At 43.2% G+C, this 27,460-nt stretch overlaps 2 protein-coding genes across 5 annotated transcripts; one reads left to right on the forward strand and one right to left on the reverse strand.

The window, feature by feature from the left end:
• Positions 1–1,412: 1,412 nt before the first annotated feature.
• Positions 1,413–10,458, reverse strand: dcun1d2b (DCN1, defective in cullin neddylation 1, domain containing 2b). 4 transcript variants are annotated; one of them, XM_056246988.1, is made up of 7 exons: positions 10,357–10,458; positions 8,181–8,373; positions 7,944–8,112; positions 3,719–3,849; positions 3,565–3,647; positions 2,534–2,630; positions 1,413–1,681 (listed from the first exon to the last, which is right to left on the reverse strand). In XM_056246988.1, the coding sequence occupies exons 1-7, from the start codon at positions 10,456–10,458 to the stop codon at positions 1,602–1,604; spliced, it is 855 nt and encodes a 284-aa protein (XP_056102963.1). In that variant the 3' UTR covers positions 1,413–1,601. The 4 variants fall into 4 exon arrangements, with proteins under 4 accessions (XP_056102963.1, XP_056102964.1, XP_056102966.1 ...); XM_056246989.1 differs by lacking the exon at positions 10,357–10,458 and adding an exon at positions 9,476–9,603 and having other exon boundaries at positions 1,414–1,681; XM_056246991.1 differs by lacking the exon at positions 10,357–10,458 and adding an exon at positions 9,472–9,599 and having other exon boundaries at positions 1,414–1,681.
• On the forward strand, positions 10,447–27,129 carry tmco3 (transmembrane and coiled-coil domains 3). Its single transcript, XM_056246986.1, has 15 exons — positions 10,447–10,533; positions 11,621–11,749; positions 15,316–15,713; positions 16,333–16,512; positions 17,369–17,563; positions 17,716–17,844; positions 17,915–18,007; positions 18,531–18,720; positions 20,926–21,043; positions 21,489–21,684; positions 22,382–22,532; positions 22,858–22,937; positions 23,010–23,159; positions 23,719–23,823; positions 26,986–27,129. The coding sequence occupies exons 2-15, from the start codon at positions 11,743–11,745 to the stop codon at positions 27,034–27,036; spliced, it is 2,043 nt and encodes a 680-aa protein (XP_056102961.1). The 5' UTR covers positions 10,447–10,533; positions 11,621–11,742; the 3' UTR covers positions 27,037–27,129.
• Positions 27,130–27,460: the final 331 nt, after the last annotated feature.

Raw genomic sequence — 27,460 nt, forward strand, 5'->3', positions numbered from 1 at the left:
TGTGCAAATTTAACTCCTTCTGTTCCAAGACCGTAAGATCATGATTCACCAGCAGGGGTCATTAAATTAACTTCAACATAAATGTCAGAAATGGCTCCTACAATTATTCTAATGTAAATCATCTGTTTTCTATGTGAATATACAGTAAAGTGTAATTTATTCCTGTGATCAAAGCTGAATGTTCAGCACCATTGCTCCAGTCTTTATGTCACATGATCCTTCAGAAATCACTCTAATATGAGGATCTGATGATCAAGACACATTTATGATTATTATCAGTGTTGATCAGTTTTCCTGCTTCAGATTTTTGGGGGAAATGGTGATACACTGCTGTTCAAGTGTGATAAAAAACACATTTAATTGATAAAAATGTACATTTATGTTACAAAAGATTCTATTTCAAATAAATGTTGTTCTTTTGAACTATTCATCAAATAATTCTAAAAATTAAAATGTATATCAGTTTCCCCCAAAAATGTGAAGCAGCAAAACTGATCAACACTGATAATAATCATAAATGTCTCTTGAGCATCAGATCTTCATATTAGAGTGATTTCTGGATGTATTTCTGGAATGACTTCTTTCAGAAACGTTCGACCTGAAGTTTATTGTACGTTGATGATGATGATGATGATGTGTATTTGGAGATTCACCAGACTTGAGCCAAAGCATGAATATGAAATTGGCTAAAGATAATATGACAGTGCAGAACGAGTTTTGTTAAATAATCTTTATTTACATGCAGAGAAACAGTGTGTGATGAGATGAACTGAATGTCACACACACACACACAGAGCGGAGGAAACAAACTGTGTTAGACAACTTTGACAGCATAGAAACTGGTCCAGACGAACACTGAGTGTGTGTGTGTGTGTGTGTGTGTGTGTGCTGATTTAATATCACAGACGCTTGTAAACAAATGAAACATGTGAAGGAACAGGATCATCAGTGTTTGTTCGTGTGGTTCCTCTCAGAAACTCTCGAGCCTGAAGGATCACGCAGATATTCTGACAGAACTCACACACACGACACATCTCAAACACACACACATTTGGCCGTCGACGTCACGTGACTAAACGAGCTCGTCGTCCTCTTACTGCAGTTCTGCACAGCCGACTTATGGAAGCTCACACTCTCACACCGAATAAAACAACAATGGCAACTTATCTCACAGTTCTGACTGCTTTTATCTTCTTTTTTGTCATTTTCGCAATTGTAAGAAAAAGTCTGAATGGCAATAAACTCGCAATTGTGAGAAAAAAGTAAAAATAAATTCGCAACTACAAAAAAAGTCTGAACTGTAATAAACTCGCAATTTAAAAAAAGCCAGAATTGCACGTAATGAACGGGATTGTGTGATAAAATAGTAACATATTCCACAGTGGCCTATTTCAGTCTTCTGTAGTGGAGACATGGCCCTGTGTGGTGCATCATGGGATGTGCTGTTGCCTGATGGGAAAACACACTGGTGTACGAGTGCAGACTGGTTCCAGGTGCAGTGTGAAGGCTCTCTCTGCGGTTAAAGATATATATATATATATGTAAATCCTTTCGTTGTAAAAGAGTCCGTGTGAGAGGCTCGGCCTCCCTGCAAGCGCTCATTATAGAGTCAGGTGACCCTGTGACGTCACGATCGGCCGCGCGAACTCCACGAAGTCGTCGATGAGCACCGGCCACGCTCCTGAAACCAACACACTCTGCATTAGCTCAGCAGTCGCACACCGAACACGCTTACACACACACACACACACACACACACACACACACACACACACACACACACACCGACGGCTCAATAACAGGGTTCACACACACACACACACACACACACACACACACACACGGTACAATGTAATTCCAGGACTTTAAGCACTACTTCTACAATCAGAGATCTCACCTATCATACAATATCTTTATTATCTTCCAACTTCTAAAAATAAAAGTAAATATATAAATATTAATAAACTAATAAAACAAAATGGTACTAATAAAGTGCAGCACATGCAGTGACTGTGGAAACTTTAACGTTTGAAAGGATATAATCTCAAAGATAGTTTCCTTATTCAAACTGATTATTTTTCTCATGAATATTTGATTGATGAAGATTAAAGCTGTATCATATACTGGGATATTTATATGAGCAATATTACACTCATAGCCATGAGAAATGCCTGTATATCAGACGGGCTGCAGTGTTGACAAAATATTGACTCAAAATTGACCCTTTAAATTCCTATTACTGTGAACAATTCATCAGTGCTAATTATTATAACAAGTATATAAAATATAGAGACGTTTCATCATCCAATCGCATCCGTTGATAAAATCAAGTTTAATCAAGAATATCCAGCTTTTATGGAAGCTCGTTTCCGCCATGGAATAAAAAAAGTTATAAACTGGCAATTGCGAGAAATAAACTCAGCATTGCGAGATAAAAAGTCCTACTAAACACCTTTTTTATTTTATATTCCATGGCAGAAACTAACCCAAGCTTCCACAAGTGTGTGTGTGTGTGTGTGTCGGGCCGGCTCACCCTCCTCGTCGTAGTTGGACATGTCGTCGGCGATCACGTTCCCGAAGTCCAGCAGCAGATTCCACGTGTCTTTAGAGATCGGCTTCTTATGATGCTCCTTTACACACACACACACACACACACACACACAAGCAAAACCGTCATCACAGCACACACAGCACCACTGACACACACACACACACACAAGCAAAACCGTCATCACAGCACACACAGCACCACTGACACACACACACACACACACACACAAGCAGAACCGTCATCACAACACACACAGCACCACTGACACACACACACACACAAGCAGAACCGTCACACAACACACACAGCATCCCTGACACACACACACACACACACGCAGAACCGTCATCACAACACACACAGCACCACTGACACACACACACACACACACAAGCAAAACCGTCATCACAGCACACACAGCACCACTGACACACACACACACACACACAAGCAGAACCGTCATCACAGCACACACAGCACCACTGACACACACACACACACAAGCAGAACCGTCATCACAACACACACAGCACCACTGACACACACACACACACAAGCAGAACCGTCACACAACACACACAGCATCCCTGACACACACACACACACACACGCAGAACCGTCATCACAACACACACAGCACCACTGACACACACACACACCCGTGCAGCGATACAAGTGTGTGTTTACATAATAAATGTGTGTGTAATTATTATATTATATATGCATGTATATATTTTAGAAAAACGTTATTTATATAAAAAATATTGATATTTATATATAATATAAAGTATGTATAAATATATACACATGCAAATACTTCTTAAATATATACATGCATGCGTGTGTGTATATATACAAAATAATTATACACAGCACACACACACACACATATATTATGTAAACTTTTACTTTGGCTGTGATTATCGTCGCACTGGTTTAGTTCAGTGTGCAGTGGAGATCCCGTTATGTTTGATTATATATATTGATATATAGATTATAGTCATGTGACGCACCAGGAGGAAGGTGTTCCAGAGCTGCAGGAACTTGAAGCGTCCGGTGAGAACGAGGTTCCAGTAGGCCAGGGCCATCTCCAGATCTGAGACAGAGAGGATCATGGGTCACTGCACGGGTCATCACACACAGATGTTCACTACGCCGGCCGCTCACCTAAAGCCTTCTGACCCGGGCTCTTGGCGAAGGTAAACGTGAACTGATAGAAGTCCCTGAACTTCCCAGAATCCTTCAGCTCCTGCTCTAGTCTGGGTAGAAGACTCTTCAGCTTCTCGGGACTGTCGCATCTACACAAAGAGCACTTTAGAGTCAGCATCTGCACACTCCCCTCGAAGGGTTAAAGACACTCTCCAGCGCGGCCAATCACAGTAAAGGGTTCGTTCACCAATAATGAAGAGTCGTTCATCTTCGCAACACAAATTAAGATATTTCTGATTAAATCTGAGAGCTGGATCACTCCTCCATAGGCTTCTGTGGGATCGAAACTTGCCGGCCCAGAAAGTTATGAAAGACATCGTTAACCTCTTAACCGTCTCCAGAGCGTCGGCGCACTGAAGCGTTTTTTTATTTATTTAGTTCAAATATACTATCAGATTTAATGTTATACCTTGACAAACTATACATCATTAAAAAGATATAAGACTCAAGATTCAGTATTTGACCACTATTGTATTCTGAGAAACTTATAGTGACAGTTATGTCTTAATTTGTGTCAGGAGTTATGAAATTAAAAAATGAGTCGTTACCTTTAATATGAATTATGAGCCTCAGCCGGTCTCATTCAGAAAAAAACTCCCGTGCGATCGTCATGACAGCGCTTGACAAAACAACGTCCCTCAGGGCTTTTAGCTCAAACATGTGCAGATTTGGAGAAATATTGATAGATTCTCATAGCTTTACATTAGACTTCTATAGACAGGAATAATATTTATTGAATTTATACCCAAATGCGTCGATGTAATCATTTTGAGCGCTGTATACTCTGTACTGTGTTATCAATTCATCCTGAAAGTGAGGGCGCTGTTTGAACAGAAGTCCATAATATATGGATCACATGAAGAAGAGCCATAATCATGTGACATTCAGGAAGTCCTGCCACAACAAAGCTATCCGAGATCGCTGTAAAGTGCAGATAAAGATGTTTTGAAGACAATAAACATGATTGCAATGATATTTGATTTACCTGTGTTCTTCGAGTCATGTCAGGTATTTTCATAATAATTGATTATATGTATAATGTAATGCTAATCGAGATAGACTTTCAAATTGTGCAGAATACAATAAAATAATATATTTTCTATCTGATTTTTTTATCTGAAGCCAAATCAGATTACAGAAAGTTATTTAAAACACTCGACTTGCGCTATAAAGTAAGTTTGGAGAACAAACATAGTTTTATTCTCATAAATTGTCGTGTATTGATGGTGTGCTAAGCTAACATGCTAGCTAGTACTGAGCACCTGCTACCTTACTTCGGTGTAATTTTTATGATTTTTTTCTAAATAAGAATGCTTACTGAAATGTTTCGTTTTTCAAAAAGGGCATTTGATACAGTTTCACTGTGAAGTGAGAACTTTTATAAAATAAATGAGGGATTGAAACAGTGTGAATTGCTAGTCGTTAGTGATTATAATGCAGACAAAAGAAAAGCATATTTAGAGCAATAAACTGGCTGGAGAGGTGTGAATATGTGCAGGGGAGACTGAGACTGAATGGGGCTCGTTTTTGCATCACAAAACAATAGAGGCAATAGACTGAATAGATGCTTATAAGAAAACAATAAACACCAGTCTAATCAAAATAAAGTCATATGACATGATCTTGAAAAACATTGAACTAAATACAGAGTTTTAGACTTATCATCTTCAAATTTTAAATATAACATGGCCAGACATGTGGCTTTAGCTGCAGTGCATTTCTAGATTGCTACAATGCCAACTTCAATTTTATTTTCATGAAGATGTTTCATAAAAATAAATGTATAATAACTTTACAAAACTTTGAAGCTATTTATAACTATTTTTTTCATTATGATAATAATTAATTCTACATTTACAATAAACTTCCAGGTGACAGCTTTCAAATGAGATCTTACTTGTGCTTTTAGTACAAAGGGTTCATGAACTGTATCTGTTTCAGTTTGGGAATGCCATATCTGGGGATTTTTCAAAAATGGGCTTGAAGCTTAACAGGTTAAAATAGTCCGAGTGACTCAATCTTAAGTTTATCAAGCGACGAGAATACTTTCTGTGCGCAAAAAAAAAGAACGTAGGCTCACTATTGGCCAGCATCACACACACATGACCAGCGTCGGCCAATAGTGAGCCTGCATGTGACGTACAGCCCAGTAGCGCTGCGCTGTTACACTACGCGAACTCACTCAGGCCCACAGAGAAGGACATGAAGAGTTGAATAAAGTCGTTATTTTTGGGGGGTTTTGCGCACAGAAAGTATCTCGTCGCTTGATAAACTTAAGGTTGAGTCACTCGGACTATTTTAACGATGTCTTCCATAACTTTCTGGGCCGGTTTGAACATAAAAGGCTAAAAGTTTTTGAAATTTTCAGTGTGTGTGTGTGTGTGTGTGTGTGTGAGGTAATCGGAGGTGCTAACACACACACACACACACACACACACACACACACACAAGCTCTTGAAGCTCCGCCCCCTGTGCCGGGAGCAGCAGCTCATTAGCATTTAAAGGGACACACACACACAAGCTCTTGTAGCTCCGCCCCCTGTGCCGGGAGCAGCAGCTCATTTGCATTTAAAGGGGGACACACACAAGCTCTTAAAGCTCCGCCCCCTGTGCCGGGAGCAGCAGCTCATTTGCATTTAAAGGGACACACACACAAAAACTATGCGTTTTTGCTCACCCTCAAAAAGTGACCATTTTAACATGCTATAAAACAATATCTGTGGGGTATTTTGAGCTAACACTTCACACACACACTCTGGGGACATCAGAGACTTATTTAAAGGTATAGCGGAGGATTTTCTTTTTCCGGGTGGGTAGCCTATACTATTGGTCCACCTAATGGCGCTTTTCCACTACACAGTACCAGCTCGCCTCGGCTCGGCTTTGTTTGGTTTTCCACTGTGTAAAAGTTGTACCTGTACCTGCTTTCGGGTACTTTTTTTCGTACCACCTCCGGCGAGGTTCTAAGCGAGCTGAGGCGAGCTAAGGCGATACTAAAATGTGACGTGAAAACAATGCCGACTGCTGATTGGTCAGAGAGAATCGTCACTATTCACTGCGTCATCATTGCACGCGCCAGATGGAGTATCCAGAATAACTCCGCCATTTTTAAATAGTTTGGCCAGAGATAGTTACTAAACTTACTACTATTATTATGGCAACTCGGAAGAATACGCCGTGGTCAAACGAGGAGGTGTAGACATTTCTTTGTTTAGTTGCCGAAGAGAGGATCCAGTGAGAGCTTGATGGGGCAACGAGGAATGAAAGGCATCGCTATGACGACCGGGTACTATTTGTGGCGGTACTTACTTTCTGCAATGGAAAACGGAGCGAAAAGCGAGCCAAGGCGAGTCGAGTCGGTACTGGTAATGGAAAAGCGCCATAAGTGTCAATCATTCTGGTGATATGTTTACGTAAGGCCGTCGTACGTGCTCGTCCCTATGTGGTTTTCGCTTTCTGCGCATGCGCACTTTCAGGTGTATTATGTGTGATGAGTTACGGTTTCAGCCATTCCTTTGAAAATGGCTGAGGGTCGAAAGAGAAAAAATGTATACGAAGTGTATGATAAGAAGAGAAAGGCCGCAGAATATAGAAACAAGACCAGAGTGATTTTGGGTGAATATTTCACACGCTGGCGTGCGCTAAAAGCACAGCTTGGGCTTCCCACTGATGCCGCAGTCGCGAAGATCCTACTAGACAGGTAAAGTTTGTCAGGCTATTTGGAGAAATCCATTTAAAATCACTGCTAGTAAAAGTTAAATAGGCGTTCCCTCTCGGGAGCAAATAGAGTGTTGCGCATGTGCATTTTTAAAAAAATTGGAGAGATAAAATACGGAAAGATCCTCCGCTATACCTTTAACATCTCGTGAAAAGGGCATTATACCACCCCTTTAATTTTGCGTGAAAAGATTGTATTTGTGTTTTATCTGAAAAATTAAACACTGAGTGATCTCATATATTTTGTCTTTCAATAATTCACCTTTTAATAAATGTTTTTTTTTTTTCTAGGGTTTTCCAGGCCTTCAATTTCAAAAAGTCAAACTCAAGCTCCTTGTACGAAACCCTGTGCTGCTTTTCATCTCGCAACTCTTGAGACGATCTCGCAACTGCACGACATAAAGCCAGAATTGCGCGATAAAGACGCAGTGCTTGTTTGTGTACGGATAAAGCCGAGGCGTCTCACCCCAGATCCGACATGCCGTCCAGGAACTCTTCGCGACTGAACTCGCACTGCGTCGCCGCTCTGAACTTCCACGCTACGATTAGCACGCCGACGCTAGCGGGATCCAGAACCAGGTCGTCGCAGAACTGCTGGATTCCCTCGAGTCCGATCTTGTTCTCGTCGTGAGGATCTGCAGACAGAGACAGCAGCAGCAGCACAAATGAAGGAACACACACACACACACACACGGCGGCTCACCTTTATAGCGGTTGTAGAGCTGGTCCAGCTTCTTGCGGTCCATGGGCTCCCGGTGGTTCTGGAAGTGGTTGCTCGCGGTCGTGTCTCGTCTCCAGTCATTGTGGGTCAGGCAGAACAGAGCGGTTCTCTCTGCGGCCCGGGTGAAGGACATGACCTGGCGGATCTTCTCCTTCTGGGTCGACTTCAGCTTATGCTGGAGGAGCAACAACACCGTTAGCCTTAAAAATTCATAATACAGAATTATTTATCGCTTCTGCGTATCCATGCGAACTGGAATCATTCTGACAACGTTTATCAGTACAGAGCTGAAGAGGAGGAGGCCTTCAACAGCATTAGTTAGTCAGGCAAGTTCACCACCAGTATGTGGAATTTCAGTATGACTCGACAACTTCACAAGCATGTGCCAGATTACATTTATGCCAGAATACCAATTACTAGGTTAAAATCATTCCTATCCTATGAGGCCACGCGAGAGGGTTTGTGAATAACCCTGAAGCGACGCAACTAGGTCACGTGACAGTAAAATTGTATTCATATTACCCATATTCATCTATGAAAACATCCCGAAACAATTATGTAAATTGTAATTTTTCCATTCATCTATGTATGCCCACATGTTAGTGTTACTTATTCTGTATTAGGCCTATACATTTTAATACTGAATTTAAAAACAAAACAAAAAACGTGCTTTTTAACGGTCGTGAAGTTCAAATTAAAATGTATTAACGTTACCTAACGTTACTCAGTCAAGATTTAGCACACAGAGATTCTTATAATTGCTTGAAATAAGTAGGAATAGTGAGATTAAAAAGTCGGAATTACCGTTTTTAATTTATTATTTAACTTATTTCGTGGCGGAGTTAAGCTTCGATAAGGGTAAACTGGCATCACACTTGCAATTATGATTGTTTAAACACTAAAAAATTGATAATTAAACATAATAATGTAAGAATCTCCTGAACTAAACGTTAATCCCAACCTTATCATAACTCAGTGGTGTTACCATGGTACAGTGCTATAATACCATAGTATTTATTACCACATTCATTATCATCGTGATATTAACAGTGCATTACCATGGTACGTGTAGGTTTGAGTTTATGAAGAGCTCTGCGAGTGTCGGAACCGCGTGCAGGAGGGCGATCGGTTCCGGTGACCCGCTTTGATTCGGATCTCGCAAAACACCCTCTGTTTCCCTCATAAACGGACGCGCGGGAACAGCGTGAGAATAAGCGCAGAACGGGCGTCAAACATTACAGATAAACACAAACACTGCCCCCTGCGCGCTCACCTACCATCCTCATCTCCAGCTGTGCTGCCTGTGCGCATGCGCGGACACCAGCTGGCGCTAGGGGAACTCTGGGAAATGTAGTTTTTACACCTGCGCTGCTCTTGAAAACTCAAGCTATCTGAACTGGTTTGCAGAATGTCTAACCGTGCACAAACACGGCATTGATGTTAGCAAGCATTTAGAAGTTATTAATTGTGGATTATTTGTAATTACAAAAGTTTGATATTAGTAATTAACGTATGTGGCAAAATCATACAGCTAAACCTGTAAGTTTTCTATATTCAGTCATATACAGTGACTGACTCAGACAATTCTAGTCATTAGCTGCATTTCTATGGAAGAAAATTTCCGCCATATAGCCTAAGGGAAAATCGTGTAAGTCATTTATAACTTAAAAGGTAACAATTATGACATAAAAAGACAAAATTATGACTTCGATATGTCATTAAAAGTTGAAATTATGACAATTAAATTATTTTGACTTCATACTTTAAAATTGTATCTTATAATTATGACATAGCATGTCATAATGTTGATTTAGAATGTAATAATTTTAACTTTATCTCTTACTTTTGGTTTATTATGTCAATTAAGATTTAGCAGAGCATGATTTGTTTTTTTCCTTATGTGGCGGAAATGGTCTTATTTTGTCATGCGCGGTGCGGAAGGAAAACTACATTCCCCAGAATTCCACGCGCTGTTGTGATTCAGTTCTGTTTTCAGCGCTACTAACATGAAACACCGCTGAAAAACAAATCTTGACGGAACTGACAGCACACAAAAGCGCTTAATGTTCGTCGATCTTCCGCGAACTCTCGGTGAGGTGTAGTCTAGTATGAGCTCTACTCTCTCTCTCTCTCTCTCCCTCTCCGGTAAGTCGTTTACCTGCTCCGGGAGCCGAGCGAGCGCGGATCTCACCGTTCCGTCACCGGGTGTCCGTGCGCGAGCCGCGCGCCGCTGCTGTCCGGTGAGGTGCGCGCGCAGCATGTGGCGTCACAAGAGCGCGATTGTTTCCTCCGTTTACTGACGAGTTCTTGCGCTGAACTGCATCACAGTCACCAGGTATGAGTTACTTCTCTCTTTCTGTTTATTAGCGCTGATGTTATCTTGTAGAATGCCATGTAGAAAATGTACTTGAAGTGGATGACTGACAACCGTCAAGGTTACCTGAATAAATAATAATTATAACAATGACGCGTTTGATGGACAGATCAGATCACCCGCATAATTCTGAATATTATACAGTGATTTATAGTCACGCTCAGTCACGCGAAGTCAGTTGACATTGATCAGTTATTTAGTTAATTGATTTTTAAACAGCAACGTCATTATCGCTGTACGTCTGGATGCCAGGGTTATTATTATTATAGTTTGCTAAAACTAAAATCATAATAAAACACGTGCGTGACCTGAAAAAAAGTGTAATAAAATAAAACTTAAACGTATTTTATTTCAGATAGTTGCCAAGGCAATATTTCTCCGCTTCATTTACTTTAACTTGATGTACTAAAATAACTGAAATTAAAAAATACAAAAATGTATTAATTTAATTAATAAAAAAAACTATATAGACCTTTTTTCAACTAAAACAAATGTCGAAAACATGACAAAATTACTAAAGTTAAAATGGAAAATCTAAAAATAAAAACGAATTAAATATATTAAGAAAGACTATAAAAGTATTTTAACGATACTAAACACAAGTTTTAGGAAATAAACCCAACCATTACATCGCAGATCGCACTCCTTTTGATGTATGATTTTATCAATTATTTTTTTGGCAGAAGCTCCTCCCACTCCTGCATATTCCACTGTTGATAGCCAATCAGAATCCATCCTGCTTTAAAGAGCTCGAGCATTTAAAGCACAGGCGACAAAACTATATCGTACGTTAGTGTGGACGCTAATACATTAATCGCACGGTCTTTAAACAATGTGCTGCTATTTCTATAGACTTGAAAGAGTATAATAAAGTACATATTTTAAGTAAGCCTCTCATTCATTTCCCAACAGAAAACATGTACATCAAAATAGCTGCGTGTCATTGTGTGAGAAATCCACCCTGTTGTGCCACATTCCTTTATCAACATGTCATAAATATTCTCTGATGAGGTGAACTTTGTGTTTGTCTAATTCCACACTGATTCAGGGATGAAACGCTGAGGAATATGAGCCGTATCTCTGCAGGATGTGGGTGTGCTGGGCCGGTAAACACACTTCAGGGTTGTTTGTCTAGTTAGTGACTCACCTTCACGACTCTTTAGTGTTCATATGTCAGGTGAGTTGTTGAGTTTCATATCTAATGGCTCTTCAGTCATGTTTAAGAGTAATATAGTCTTACTGTCTGAGTTTATTGAGGGATTTATACAGTAAATGTGTTTCCACCGTAGTTTATGTGCAGGACTCACTTTATTTCCTCACAAGTCACATGAGTTTATGGAGGGATTTATTCAGGAAGGGATTTAATTCAGTCAAAATTATCATCAATTTAACACAATAATGATGTGACCGATAAATCATTTAGAATAAACACTGCAATATTCATAAAAAACAAACACTGAATTACTTTGAACAATGAGGATCTACATTTTTTTCCTTTTTCTTTTTATTATGGTTGTTATTTTTTACATTTGTGGATATGTGTATGTGTTATTGGTAGATGTTGTGGAAATTATCCTGTGGGTTGGTATGTGTGAGTGAATATATGTTGATTTATATGTGTTGTATGGTTTTGATATGACTTAAAGGGATAGTTCACCCAAAAATGAAAATTAGCCCATGATTTACTCACCCTAAAGTCATCCTAGGTGTATATGACATTCTTCTTTCAGACAAACACAATCAGAGTTATTCATCTGTCCATCATAAAAGTGCATCTGTCCATCATAAAAGTGCATCTGTCCATCATAAAAGTGCATCTGTCCATCATAAAAGTGCATCTGTCAATCATAAAAGTGCATCTGTCTATCATAAAAGTGCATCTATCCATCATAAAAGTGCATCTATCCATCATAAAAGTGCATCTGTCAATCATAAAAGTGAATCTTTCCATCATAAAAGTGCATCTGTCAATCATCAAAGTGCATCTTTCCATCATAAAAGTGCATCTGTCAATCATAAAAGTGCATCTATCCTCATAAAAGTGCTTCTATCCATCATAAAAGTGCATCTGTCAATCATTAAAAGTGCATCTATCTATCATTAAAAGTGCATCTATCCATCATAAAAGTGCATCTTTCCATCATAAAAGTGCATCTGTTTTTGTTTATTGTTTATTTATTTGGATCCCCATTAGCTGCCACTAATGTTGCAGCTACTCTTCCTGGGGTCCACATACAAAAACATACATAAAATACATAAAAACATAAATACGTAAAAACATACATAATCCAACCAACATTTAACATACAAGTTACACATAAATCTAAAACCGATACCTACAATACTTATGAAGAGTATCGTGTATACATAATAACGCAAGCTACCACCAAAACAGCATCATAACACACAAAACACAATTATACATCAAACCATTTATCTAAGCTCATCAATGTCTGTGTTATTATTCAAGTATTTTTTTAGTAGGCTTTTAAAGCCGGCCTTACTAGGGGTTTCAACAATATAAATTGGTAAATTATTCCACATTTTAATGGCTCTATACATTACAGATCTGCACACAGCATCAGTCCTGGGTTTTTTCAAAGCTAGACAACCCTTTGTAGAATGTCGAGTACTATGACTATGTTGGTTTCTCACATACTTTATTTTTGAGTACAGACAAGTAGGTTGTTTCTTATAACAGATATTCCTAAAAAAATTCATAAGGTTGCATGACAACCTCTCCTCCACTCTAAGCCAAGAGAGACTGGTATGCATACCGTCCATACTCACACCCCATGGACAGGCCAGTGCGAGTCTTGCAGCTTTATTTTGAGCTATTTGTAGCTTAAACAGATATTTTTTAGCCACACCTGACCAGACAGGTGAACAGTAATCAAGGTGGGATAAAACCAATGCCTGTGTCACCAGCACTCTAGTGGCAGGGGTAAGAAAAGGGGAACACCTTCTAATCCCAGATATTCCATTACCCATTTTCTTAACAATATTGTCAATATGTTTCTCCCAAGTTAACTGTCCATCCAATGTAACACCAAGCAAATTTACCTCTTCAACTTGTTCAATGTTCGAGTCTGTGAGTGATAGACAGAGCTGATTATCACCCTTACTGACATATCTAGACCTGAACAAGATACTTTTGGTTTTAGTTACATTTAAAACAAGTCTGTTTTCACAAATCCAGTTCACTACAAGTTGTAATTCTGATTGAAGTGTGTTTCTTAGTTCGCTTATACTAGCTGATGCAAAATGAACAGTTGTATCATCCGCAAATAAAGTCGCAGAGCACTTATTCAAAACATATGGCAAATCATTAATAAATATAGAGAAGAGTAACGGCCCAAGACAACTCCCCTGTGGCACTCCACACTGTAAAGTTTTAGGGAAGGAAAAACTACCATTAAAAAATACATACTGTTTCCTATTTAATAAATAGCTATTCATCCAATTTATGGCTAATGGACTAAACCCATAAGTAGCAAGCTTATTTAATAATAACCCATGGTCTACAATATCAAATGCAGCGCTAAAGTCAAGTAACACAGTTCCAACCATCATCTTGTTATCAATACAAGTCAACCATTTATCTGTCATGTCTGTCAGAGCTGTGCACGTAGAATGATCAGCCTTATATGCATGCTGACAATGAGAATTTAAGTCATTAAATACAAAATAATGTAGTATCTGCTCAAACACAACTTTTTCCAGTAACTTACTTAAAACTGGAAGAATACTGATGGGTCTGCTATTTGCAGCTGAGAAACTTTCCCGTTTATGATCTGTCAATCATAAAAGTGCATCTATCCTCATAAAAGTGCATCTATCCTCATAAAAGTGCATCTATCCATCATAAAAGTGCATCTTTCCATCATAAAAGTGCATCTGTCAATCATAAAAGTGCATCTATCCTCATAAAAGTGCATCTATCCTCATAAAAGTGCATCTATCCATCATAAAAGTGCATCTGTCAATCATAAAAGTGCATCTATCCATCATAAAAGTGCATCTATCCATCATAAAAGTGCATCTGTCAATCATAAAAGTGCATCTATCCATCATAAAAGTGCATCTGTCAATCATAAAAGTGCATCTATCCATCATAAAAGTGCATCTGTCCATCATAAAAGTGCATCTGTCAATCATAAAAGTGCATCTATCCATCATAAAAGTGCATCTGTCAATCATAAAAGTGCATCTATCCTCATAAAAGTGCTTCTATCCATCATAAAGGTGCATCTGTCAATCATAAAAGTGCATCTATCCATCATAAAAGTGCATCTGTCAATCATAAAAGTGCATCTATCCATCATAAAAGTGCATCTGTCAATTATAAAAGTGCATCTTTCCATCATAAAAGTGCATCTGTCAATCATAAAAGTGCATCTATCCTCATAAAAGTGCTTCTATCCATCATAAAAGTGCATCTGTCAATCATAAAAGTGCATCTATCCATCATAAAAGTGCATCTGTCCATCATAAAAGTGCATCTGTCCATCATAAAAGTGCATCTATCCTCATAAAAGTGCATCTATCCTCATAAAAGTGCATCTGTCAATCATAAATGTGCATCTATCCTCATAAAAGTGCATCTGTCAATCATAAATGTGCATCTATCCTCATAAAAGTGCATCTATCCATCATAAAAGTGCATCCATCCATAGATGGATGCACTTTTTTCAGTTTTGATTTCACGGTGACTGTAATAACCCTGCGATGATGTGATTCCAGCGTGGCGGATGCGAGGCGTGTGTGCAGTGCTGTGCTTCGGCCTGGTGGCGGCGCTGCAGGCTCAGCAGGGCCACCGAGCGCAGGTGTATGGACACCCGTGGGTGACGGAGAACTGCCGGCGGCTCTCCATGCTCCTCAGACACAAGCACTCGGCCGTGCGTAAGCTGGGCTCGGCGGCGCTGGTTCTGGAGCGGGACGGGTCGCTGGCGCCGAACGAGAAGCTGTTCCGCATCCACACGCTCGAGGTGTTCCAGCGCGAGCTCAACGAGAGCGAGCGCTCCCTCTTCCAGGCCGTGGAGGGCCTCCAGCGGGTGCTCACGGGGAACCTCCGAGACATCGTCAACATGAGGGACAGCAGCCGGCAGCGGCTCCAGGCGCTCAGGGAAGCCGCCATCAAGGTCAGCCACACTTGAGTTTCTTCCACGTCACAATATTCCTCATTTAAAAGAGTAGTTCACTTTAAAAAGAAAATTAGCCCATGATTTACTCTCCCTCAAGTCATCCTAGGTGTGTATAACTTTCTTCTTTCAGACGAATACAATCGGAGTTATATTAATAAACAGCCTGATGCTTCCGAGCTTTATAATGGCAGTGAATTGAAACCATCAGTTTGAAGCTCAAAAAAGTGCATCTGTCCATCATAAAAGTGCATCTATCCATGATAAACGAACTCCACAGGCTCCGAGGGCTTAATAAAGGCATTCTGAAGTGAAGCGAAATTAAATTTTGCATATTTTTTTCAAGTAGTGCAATTCAATAGGCTTTTTTGTTTCAAAAACATTTGCCATTATTTTACTTCCATACTTAAGCAACGACTTAAACATTTCAGCAGTCCGAGCTGTTGTTATATGAAGTATTCCAGAGATTAGGACCAGCCACTGAGAAGGCTCGCTCACCTTTATTTTTCAAGTCCTATTGAAATTGGTGATTTGTAACGTGTCATTTTTTCGCTGTAAGGTATCTGCACTTTTACTCAAGCGTGGGTTTCAGGTACTCTTTGCACGTGTGTGTTTGCAGGAGGAGCAGGAGTACATGGAGCTGGTGGCAGCGGAGAAACACCAGCAGGAGGCGCTGAAAGTGGCGCAAGACCGAAACAAAACCCTGTCCATGCTGGAAGAGATCCTGGAGGACGTGAGGAAAGCTGCGGACCGGCTGGAGGAGGACATCGAGGAGCACGCCTTCGACAACAACAAACAGGTGTGGAGAGTGCAAACACAGACGAGGAAAGAGAGTCACATGATGCAGCATGGTGTCCCCAGAATGTGTCTGTAAAATATCAGCTCAAAATACCAGATCATTTTTTATAGCTTGTCAAATTCACCTTGTTTGGGCGTGAGCAAAAACACGCCGTTTTTGTGTGTGTCCCTTTAAATGCAAATGAGCTTTGCTCCGCCTCCGTTCAGAAGAGGGCGGAGCCTTTACACAAGCTTCAGAGACTCTGGCAATAACAACACAGGCCAATCTCACTGATCCAGAATCAGGAGTAACAGCAGCGAGTGCAGCCTTACGGAGAGACTCAGGGAGAGCTTCACTTTTACACGTTTCTGAATGTTAGCGGAGACATTTCTGTAGTTGTTGTGGAGTTACACTGATCATCTCCTCATCATGTTGAACTCTTCCACAAGTGTCCACAGTTCCTGAGGTGTTTATAAGACAGCGCTGACATGTTCTGGTCAATAGTGTTCAGTGTCTTCTGTGCTCGACCACAGAACAGTTTCAGGCTTTGCTGGATCTTCTCCAGTGCGTTAGAACTGGTCTCTGTTGGCGCTCGCCGAACCGAATGTCGGCTGGTGTGTGTAAACGTGCAGATTAAGGGCCGGTGATATTATAATAAGATTCTCTTCATACGTCAGAAGGAGCGAAATCTAATCAGCTTATTTTTGACATGCTCTCAGAGAAAGACTCACCAGAACACAGTTACTGGGTTTCACTTTTCACGTTTTCTGTGTCGGTAGAAGCGTCCGATTATAGCACTTACACATGGAGAAACTCAGATTTTCATGATATGTCCCCTTTAATTGATTTAAAAACCCCTATTTTTGTCTCTGTCCAGATGAAGGGGGTGAACGTGGAGGCTGTCCTGAGGGTGGAGGAGGACGAGGAGGACGGGAAGAGGAAGAACGTGTCCATGCGTGTGGTCGAAGGCAATCTGGGGCTCGGCATGCTGATCGACTCCCAGAATAACCAGTATGTGCTGACCAAACCACGCGACTCCACCATGTCCCGCGCAGACCACCACTTCATCAAGGTGACCTCTGATCTCAGATTGTTGTGTTATTGAGTTGAGCTCTTCCACACAGATGGGAAATGATCAACAAAACCTTCAGTTATGCAGTTAAAGTCTCCCTGTAGTCAATCATTTTATCCCTTAAAGTGTGTGTGTGTGTGTGTGTTCTGCAGGATCTGGTGTTGGTGGTGATGATGTCTCTGCCGTGTGGATGGTTGTGTGCGCTGATGGGTCTGCCGCCCATGTTCGGTTACATCATCTGTGGGGTTCTGCTCGGCCCATCGGGACTCAACAGCATTAAAGTGAGCGCTGAGCATCTTCAGACACATGTGTGCACATCTAAACGTGTGTGTAATGCTGTGTTTCCTGCAGTCTATGGTTCAGGTGGAGACGTTGGGAGAGCTCGGCGTGTTCTTCACTCTCTTCGTGGTCGGGCTGGAGTTTTCACCTGAACGCCTCCACAAGGTAAAAACAGGTGTTTACCCTCGCGGGTTTGAGAAAAGAATGTATTGAAGCTGAAGGGTGGAGGAGTGTAAAGAGTCTCAGGGTAAAGTCCTGAAATGAGATCTCCAATCAGTCACTAGATTCTGTTTCCCACTTTAATAGGGACCCTCCTTATGTACAAACAGATAGATAGATAGATTGTAGGAATGAAATGTAATTTGTTCCACCACTAGATGGCGGATGGATGGATAGACAGCTCATGTGTTTTTATTGGTTAATGTTCGTTTGCTTTGATCTCCTGTGAAATTACAGATTCTAATTACAGATTCAGTGTGTGTTTGTTCATTGAGTCTTTAATGGGCTGATGGTTAGATGCACTCCCTGAGCGTCAGGTATCCTGAGCTCCTCATGGTGAAGCACACAGATGCTGCTGTTGTTGATCTTGTAGATGTGTTCAGGTGTGGAGGATCTCTCTGATGTTGATGTTGTTGATGTGTTCAGCTTTGGAGGATCTCTCTGATGTTGATGTTGTTGATGTGTTCAGGTGTGGAGGATCTCGCTGCAGGGCTCTGGGGGCCTCAGTCTGCTGATGGTGTCCGCTGGTCTGCTCTGGGGTAAGATGCTCCACCTTCAGCCCTCACAGACCGTCTTCATCTCCTGCTGTCTGTCTCTCTCCAGCACTCCACTAGTGTCTCGCTTCCTAGCCGGAGGATCCAGAGTTGAGTCCAAGGAGGGTGAGTGTGTGTGTGTGTGTGTGTGTGTTTGTTGGTCCATCCACTCACAGCTGTGGTGTGTGTATATATCAAGCTGCAACCTGCCTGTCTCTCTCTTGAATCCAACACTGAAGTGATGCAGTTCATCAACTGGCCACTAGAGACTGACTGCAAAAGAGAGTCAATCCCATAGACCCCCATGTTAAAATGCCCAACTTTACAGCAGGTGAGCTCAGGTGCATCCAGTTTCCACTGATCATCCTTGAGATGTTTCCACAACTTTATTGGAGTCCACCTGTGGTAAATTCAGTTGATGGAACATGATTTGGAAAGGCGCACACCTGTCTATTTAAGGCCCCACAGTTAACAGTGCATGTCAGAGCACAAACCGAGCCATGAAGTCCAAGGAGTTGTCTGTAGACCTCTGAGACAGGATTGTGTCGAGGCACAGATCTGGGGAAGGGTACAGAAACAGTTCTGCAACATTGAAGTTTCCAATGAGCACAGTGGCCTCCATCATCCGTAAATGGAAGAAGTGTGGAACCACCAGGCCTCTTCCTGGAGCTGAGCCATCGGGGGAGAAGGGCCTCAGTCAGGGAGGAGACCCAGAACCCGATGGTCACTCTCTCCACAGAGAAACGCTGGAGCTCTGTCAGAGGAGAACTAGTCTAGGAGAACTCCTTTCCCTCGACCCTTACTAGTCTCCCGGTTCCTCATCTTTACCTCGATCCTGACTAGTCTCCCGGTTCCTCATCTTTCCCTCGACTCCTGACTAGTCTCCCGGTTCCTCATCTATCCCTCGACCTTGACTAGTCTCCCGGTTCCTCATCTTTTCACTCGACCTTGACTAGTCTCCCGGTTCCTCATCTTTCCCTCGACCCTGACTAGTCTCCCAGTTCCTCATCTTTCCCTCGACCCTGACTAGTCTCCCGGTTCCTCATCTTTCCCTCGACCCTGACTAGTCTCCCGGTTCCTCATCTTTACCTCGATCCTGACAAGTCTCCCGGTTCCTCATCTTTACCTCGATCCTGACTAGTCTCCCGGTTCCTCATCTTTCCCTCGACCCTGACTAGTCTCCCGGTTCCTCATCTTTCCCTCGATCCTGACTAGTCTCCCGGTTCCTCATCTATCCCTCGACCTTGACTAGTCTCCCGGTTCCTCATCTTTCCCTCGATCCTGACTAGTCTCCCGGTTCCTCATCTTTCCCTCGGACTAGTCTCCCGGTTCCTCATCTTTACCTCGATCCTGACTAGTCTCCGGGTTCCTCATCTTTACCTCGATCCTGACTAGTCTCCCGGTTCCTCATCTTTCCCTCGACCTTGACTAGTCTCCCGGTTCCTCATCTTTCCCTCGACCTTGACTAGTCTCCCGGTTCCTCATCTTTCCCTCGATCCTGACTAGTCTCCCGGTTCCTCATCTATCCCTCGACCTTGACTAGTCTCCCGGTTCCTCATCTTTCCCTCGATCCTGACTAGTCTCCCGGTTCCTCATCTTTCCCTCGGACTAGTCTCCCGGTTCCTCATCTTTACCTCGATCCTGACTAGTCTCCCGGTTCCTCATCTTTACCTCGATCCTGACTAGTCTCCCGGTTCCTCATCTTTCCCTCGACCTTGACTAGTCTCCCGGTTCCTCATCTTTCCCTCGACCTTGACTAGTCTCCCGGTTCCTCATCTTTCCCTCGATCCTGACTAGTCTCCCGGTTCCTCATCTTTTCCTCGACTCCTGACTAGTCTCCCGGTTCCTCATCTTTTCCTCGACTCCTGACTAGTCTCCCGGTTCCTCATCTATCCCTCGACCTTGACTAGTCTCCCGGTTCCTCATCTTTCCCTCGACCTTGACTAGTCTCCCGGTTCCTCATCTTTCCCTCGACCTTGACTAGTCTCCCGGTTCCTCATCTTTCCCTCGACCCTGACTAGTCTCCCGGTTCCTCATCTTTCCCTCGACCTTGACTAGTCTCCCGGTTCCTCATCTTTACCTCGATCCTGACTCTCGATCCTGACTAGTCTCCCGGTTCCTCATCTATCCCTCGACCTTGACTAGTCTCCCGGTTCCTCATCTTTCCCTCGACCTTGACTAGTCTCCCGGTTCCTCATCTTTCCCTCGATCCTGACGAGTCTCTCAGTTCCTCATCTTTCCATCAATCCTTAAAATAATTCAAGGATTCACGTTTGATTATATTTATTGTAACACCACCTTTCATCGGTGTGTGTGTGTGTGCGTTGACAGGTGAGCTGGACTACAGCAGTGTTTTACTGGGAATGCTGGTCATGCAGGACGTGCAGCTCGGCCTGTTCATCGCCGTCATGCCCACATTCATTCAGGGAGGAACTGGAGACACGGACAGGTGAATCATTTTATTTATTTATTTTTATTATGCAGCAGTAACAAAGAAAAAATAAAAACAATACAAAACAGTAATGAACAATAACAGATAGGACAGGTGAATCACGGACCTCGCTGTGACACTGTAGAACTCGCGTCATATCAGTGTTGAAAACCGTTGTGCTGCTTCATATTTTTGTGGAAACCATACATTTTTTCATGAGTCTTTGATAAACGTAACAGCTTTAATTTGAAATAGAATCTTTTGTAACATTATAAACGTGACTCTTGATGAGCTGAAGTGTGTGTGTCCCAGTGTGCTGATGGGATTGATGAGCTGAAGTGTGTGTGTGTGTGTGTGTGTGTCCCAGTGTGCTGATGGGATTGATGAGCTGAAGTGTGTGTGTCCCAGGGCCAGTGTGCTCATGGGATTGATAAACTGAAGTGTGTGTGTGTGTGTGTCCCAGTGTGCTGATGGGAGCTCTGCATGTTCTGGTTCTGCTGGCTCGGGTTCTGGTGTCTCTGGCCGGTGTGCTGATGATGTGTTGGATCCTGCGCTCGCATCTGATTGGCCCGTTCTACAGGAAGCTGCACGCGGAGAGCAAAGGGAACAAGGAGATCCTAGTGCTGGGAACCAGTGCCTTCGTGTTCCTGATGCTGACGGTGAGTCTCACTCACTCACTCACTCACTCACTCACTCACTCACTCACTCACTCACACACTCACACACACACACACACACCTGAAGGGGTTTATTCTGAGATAACAACCGGCTGGATGTACATTATCCCGTTATTACACGGATACTTGCACATCAGTAAATAATTAGACACGAAATATTGATCTGAGTTGAAATATCTTATTAGGTCTTTAAACGCAAAGCTTCCGCGGACAGAGCAGTTTCAGCGGCGAGATCAGACTAGTCGGACATTTAAGAGATACGGTATACAGTCATTACACAGCATTTACCACATATAATTATGGAGATCAGAGATATTGATTCCAGATTAAACTGTTTTAAAATCGTTCCTGTTTGTATCTTATAATCCAACAGTGTACAAAACAATAGTCACAAAATGGCCGCTGCTGCGTTTTAATGAAACAAGAGAGAGCGAGTCCACGATTCTGGATGGCATAATTAAATAAATGTACACAAAATATTGATTTGACTGAGTTTTAATATTTTACTAGCCCGGATGTAAAACCGTTCCTAGCGAGTGTGTAGCGCTGATGTTGTCAGTGACCGGATGAGCCTGTGTTTCTGCTGTTATCTGGGAATAATGTAACGCTGGATGGAGCGATTGACCAATCAGAATCAAGAATTCCACAGAGCCGTGTAATAATCTGCGATATGTTCCAGGTGACCGAGTTCATGGACGTGTCGATGGAGTTGGGATGTTTCCTAGCAGGAGCGCTTCTCTCATCACAGGGTCACATGGTCACCGCTGAGGTCATGAGCTGCGCCGAACCAATCAGAGACTTCCTGGCCATCATCTTCTTCGCATCTATTGGTGAGCGGCCGGTCCTGGAGCCGAGAATTATGGGATATTAGCAGGAAATCGCAGAATCCGATCATAAATAAGCGGACTATATTGCTATCGAAGGCAGGTTTATAAATGCATAATCAAATGCAACCAAATTCTGATGGAAGTGTCTGGCGGCCGTGTGTGTGTGCGCCTGTGTGTGTGTGCGCGCGCATCTGTGTGTGTGTTTGTGTGTGCGCTTGTGTGTGTGTGTGCGTCTGTGTGTGTGGTTGTGTCTGTGTGTGTGTGCGCGCGCACGTCTGTGTGTGTGTGTGTGCGCTTGTGTGTGTGCGTCTGTGTGTGTTGTCCGCAGGGCTGCACGTGTTCCCGACCTTCGTCCTGTACGAGCTCACCATTCTGCTAGTCCTGACCTTCTCGCTGGTCATCATGAAGGTATTTTTGTTCGCATGACACTGATTTCCTGAACATGAGCATGATCATGAGTCTCGCTGTGGTTCTGTTCAGTTCCTGATGGCGGTTCTGGTTCTGTCGGCCGCGCTCCCGCCGGGCTCTCGGCACATGCGCTGGCTGGTGTCGGCAGGACTGGCTCAGGTCAGCGAGTTCTCCTTCGTCCTGGGCAGTCGCGCTCGCCGGGCCGGCATCATCTCTCGAGAGGTCAGTGTGTCCGCTACTCCCAGAATGCCCTGGTGTTTAAACCAGCATGAAAGGGCCGTCAACTAGTCTGGACAGGGTGTGCATGTGCGCCGTCAGCGCCTCACAGATTAGTGTTTTTGAAGTTTACATGGAGATGATCACGTTTTTCAAAATTTTTCAACGCTTGCACCTTGATCCTGTTTTAAAGTGTGTGTTCTCGAGCTCCAAACACTGATGTGCGAATGAACGGCCGGAACACATTAAAGTTTCTGTGTTCAGTAGAGCGGTGTCGTGTTAGCGGCCGCTAAGGTAATAACTAATGATCTTTACAATGAAAGTGAATCAATCAAAACTAACTTAATCTGGACAATAACTTTATTCTAGAGCTGCTGTAAAGCCAAACACTCTCTGTTACTGTAATCTCCTGTTATCACTGTAAAGCTGCTGTGGAACTCTATAGTGTTAAAGCGCTGTATAGATGAAGGAGACTGACTGGCGCTGGAGGAGAGAAGAGATGTCGCTGTTATTCTGAGTGCAGATTGTACAGTAATAGACCTTGCTCTCCTCCTCTTCCTCACAGGTGTATCTGCTGGTCCTCAGCGTCACCACACTCAGCCTCCTCCTGGCTCCGGTGTTGTGGAGAGCCGCTACGATCCGATGCATCCCGCGACCCGACCGGAAAACACTCACCTGAGACTCTCCAAACACTCACCTGAGACAAACACTCATCTGAGACAAACACTCATCTGAGACAAACACTCATCTGAGACAAACACTCATCTGAGACTCTCCAAACACTCACCTCTCCAAACACTCACCTGAGACTCTCCAAACACTCACCTGAGACAAACACTCATCTGAGACTCTCCAAACACTCACCTCTCCAAACACTCACCTGAGACTCTCCAAACACTCACCTGAGACAAACACTCATCTGAGACTCTCCAAACACTCACCTGAGACTCTCCAAACACTCACCTGAGACAAACACTCATCTGAGACTCTCCAAACACTCACCTCTCCAAACACTCACCTGAGACTCTCCAAACACTCACCTCTCCAAACACTCACCTGAGACTCTCCAAACACTCACCTCTCCAAACACTCACCTGAGACAAACACTCATCTGAGACTCTCCAAACACTCACCTCTCCAAACACTCACCTGAGACTCTCCAAACACTCACCTGAGACAAACACTCATCTGAGACTCTCCAAACACTCACCTGAGACAAACACTCATCTGAGACTCTCCAAACACTCACCTCTCCAAACACTCACCTGAGACTCTCCAAACACTCACCTCTCCAAACACTCACCTGAGACTCTCCAAACACTCACCTGAGACAAACACTCATCTGAGACTCTCCAAACACTCACCTCTCCAAACACTCACCTGAGACTCTCCAAACACTCACCTCTCCAAACACTCACCTGAGACTCTCCAAACACTCACCTCTCCAAACATTCACCTGAGACTCTCCAAACACTCACCTCTCCAAACACTCACCTGAGACTCTCCAAACACTCACCTGAGACTCTCCAAACACTCACCTGAGACTCTCCAAACACTCACCTGAGACTCTCCAAACACTCACCTGAGACAAACACTCATCTGAGACTCTCCAAACACTCACCTCTCCAAACACTCACCTGAGACTCTCCAAACACTCACCTCTCCAAACACTCACCTGAGACTCTCCAAACACTCACCTGAGACAAACACTCATCTGAGACTCTCCAAACACTCACCTGAGACAAACACTCATCTGAGACTCTCCAAACACTCACCTCTCCAAACACTCACCTGAGACTCTCCAAACACTCACCTCTCCAAACACTCACCTGAGACTCTCCAAACACTCACCTGAGACAAACACTCATCTGAGACTCTCCAAACACTCACCTCTCCAAACACTCACCTGAGACTCTCCAAACACTCACCTCTCCAAACACTCACCTGAGACTCTCCAAACACTCACCTCTCCAAACATTCACCTGAGACTCTCCAAACACTCACCTCTCCAAACACTCACCTGAGACTCTCCAAACACTCACCTGAGACTCTCCAAACACTCACCTGAGACTCTCCAAACACTCACCTGAGACAAACACTCATCTGAGACTCTCCAAACACTCACCTCTCCAAACACTCACCTGAGACTCTCCAAACACTCACCTCTCCAAACACTCACCTGAGACTCTCCAAACACTCACCTGAGACAAACACTCATCTGAGACTCTCCAAACACTCACCTCTCCAAACACTCACCTGAGACTCTCCAAACACTCACCTCTCCAAACACTCACCTGAGACTCTCCAAACACTCACCTCTCCAAACATTCACCTGAGACTCTCCAAACACTCACCTCTCCAAACACTCACCTGAGACTCTCCAAACACTCACCTGAGACTCTCCAAACACTCACCTGAGACTCTCCAAACACTCACCTGAGACTCTCCAAACACTCACCTGAGACAAACACTCATCTGAGACTCTCCAAACACTCACCTCTCCAAACACTCACCTGAGACTCTCCAAACACTCACCTCTCCAAACACTCACCTGAGACTCTCCAAACACTCACCTGAGACAAACACTCATCTGAGACTCTCCAAACACTCACCTGAGACAAACACTCATCTGAGACTCTCCAAACACTCACCTCTCCAAACACTCACCTGAGACTCTCCAAACACTCACCTCTCCAAACACTCACCTGAGACTCTCCAAACACTCACCTGAGACAAACACTCATCTGAGACTCTCCAAACACTCACCTCTCCAAACACTCACCTGAGACTCTCCAAACACTCACCTCTCCAAACACTCACCTGAGACTCTCCAAACACTCACCTCTCCAAACATTCACCTGAGACTCTCCAAACACTCACCTCTCCAAACACTCACCTGAGACTCTCCAAACACTCACCTGAGACTCTCCAAACACTCACCTGAGACTCTCCAAACACTCACCTGAGACTCTCCAAACACTCACCTGAGACAAACACTCATCTGAGACTCTCCAAACACTCACCTCTCCAAACACTCACCTGAGACTCTCCAAACACTCACCTCTCCAAACACTCACCTGAGACTCTCCAAACACTCACCTGAGACAAACACTCATCTGAGACTCTCCAAACACTCACCTCTCCAAACACTCACCTGAGACTCTCCAAACACTCACCTCTCCAAACACTCACCTGAGACTCTCCAAACACTCACCTCTCCAAACACTCACCTCTCCAAACATTCACCTGAGACTCTCCAAACACTCACCTCTCCAAACACTCACCTGAGACTCTCCAAACACTCACCTGAGACTCTCCAAACACTCACCTGAGACTCTCCAAACACTCACCTGAGACTCTCCAAACACTCACCTGAGACAAACACTCATCTGAGACTCTCCAAACACTCACCTCTCCAAACACTCACCTGAGACTCTCCAAACACTCACCTCTCCAAACACTCACCTGAGACTCTCCAAACACTCACCTGAGACAAACACTCATCTGAGACTCTCCAAACACTCACCTCTCCAAACACTCACCTGAGACTCTCCAAACACTCACCTCTCCAAACACTCACCTGAGACTCTCCAAACACTCACCTCTCCAAACATTCACCTGAGACTCTCCAAACACTCACCTCTCCAAACACTCACCTGAGACTCTCCAAACACTCACCTGAGACTCTCCAAACACTCACCTCTCCAAACACTCACCTGAGACTCTCCAAACACTCACCTCTCCAAACACTCACCTCTCCAAACACTCACCTGAGACTCTCCAAACACTCACCTGAGACTCTCCAAACACTCACCTGAGACTCTCCAAACACTCACCTGAGACTCTCCGGAGACGCTCACGGCAAACTAATGCATCATATTGATGCAGTGAGAAACACAAGGGCAGATGATCAAGTACAGCATTAAAGCATCAGTTCACTTCAGAATTAAAATCTCCTGATAATTTACTCTCCCACACGTCATCCAAGATGTTCATGTCTTTCTCTCTTCAGTCCAGAAGAAATTAAGGTTTTTGAGGAAAACACTCCAGGATTTTCTCCATATAGTGACTTCAATGGGGTCCAACGGGTCGAAGGTCCAGATTTGAGTTTCAGTGTGGCGCATCACAGCTCGTGCAAGACCAGCATTAGTGGTTATAAAAGTATATAAATGTGTATTTTGTTATAAATGTCCGCTGGTTTGTCTAGATCAGACTCTTATTCCTCGGCTGGATCGTGTCGAGACTCTGAAGCTGCACTGAAACTCACATCTGGACCTTCGACCCGTTGGACCCCATTGAAGTCACTA

Source organism: Rhinichthys klamathensis, unplaced genomic scaffold (genome assembly GCF_029890125.1).
Source record: "Rhinichthys klamathensis goyatoka isolate OS25496 unplaced genomic scaffold, OSU_Roscu_1.1 h1tg000041l_1, whole genome shotgun sequence".
Taxonomy (NCBI): Eukaryota; Metazoa; Chordata; class Actinopteri; order Cypriniformes; family Leuciscidae; genus Rhinichthys; species Rhinichthys klamathensis.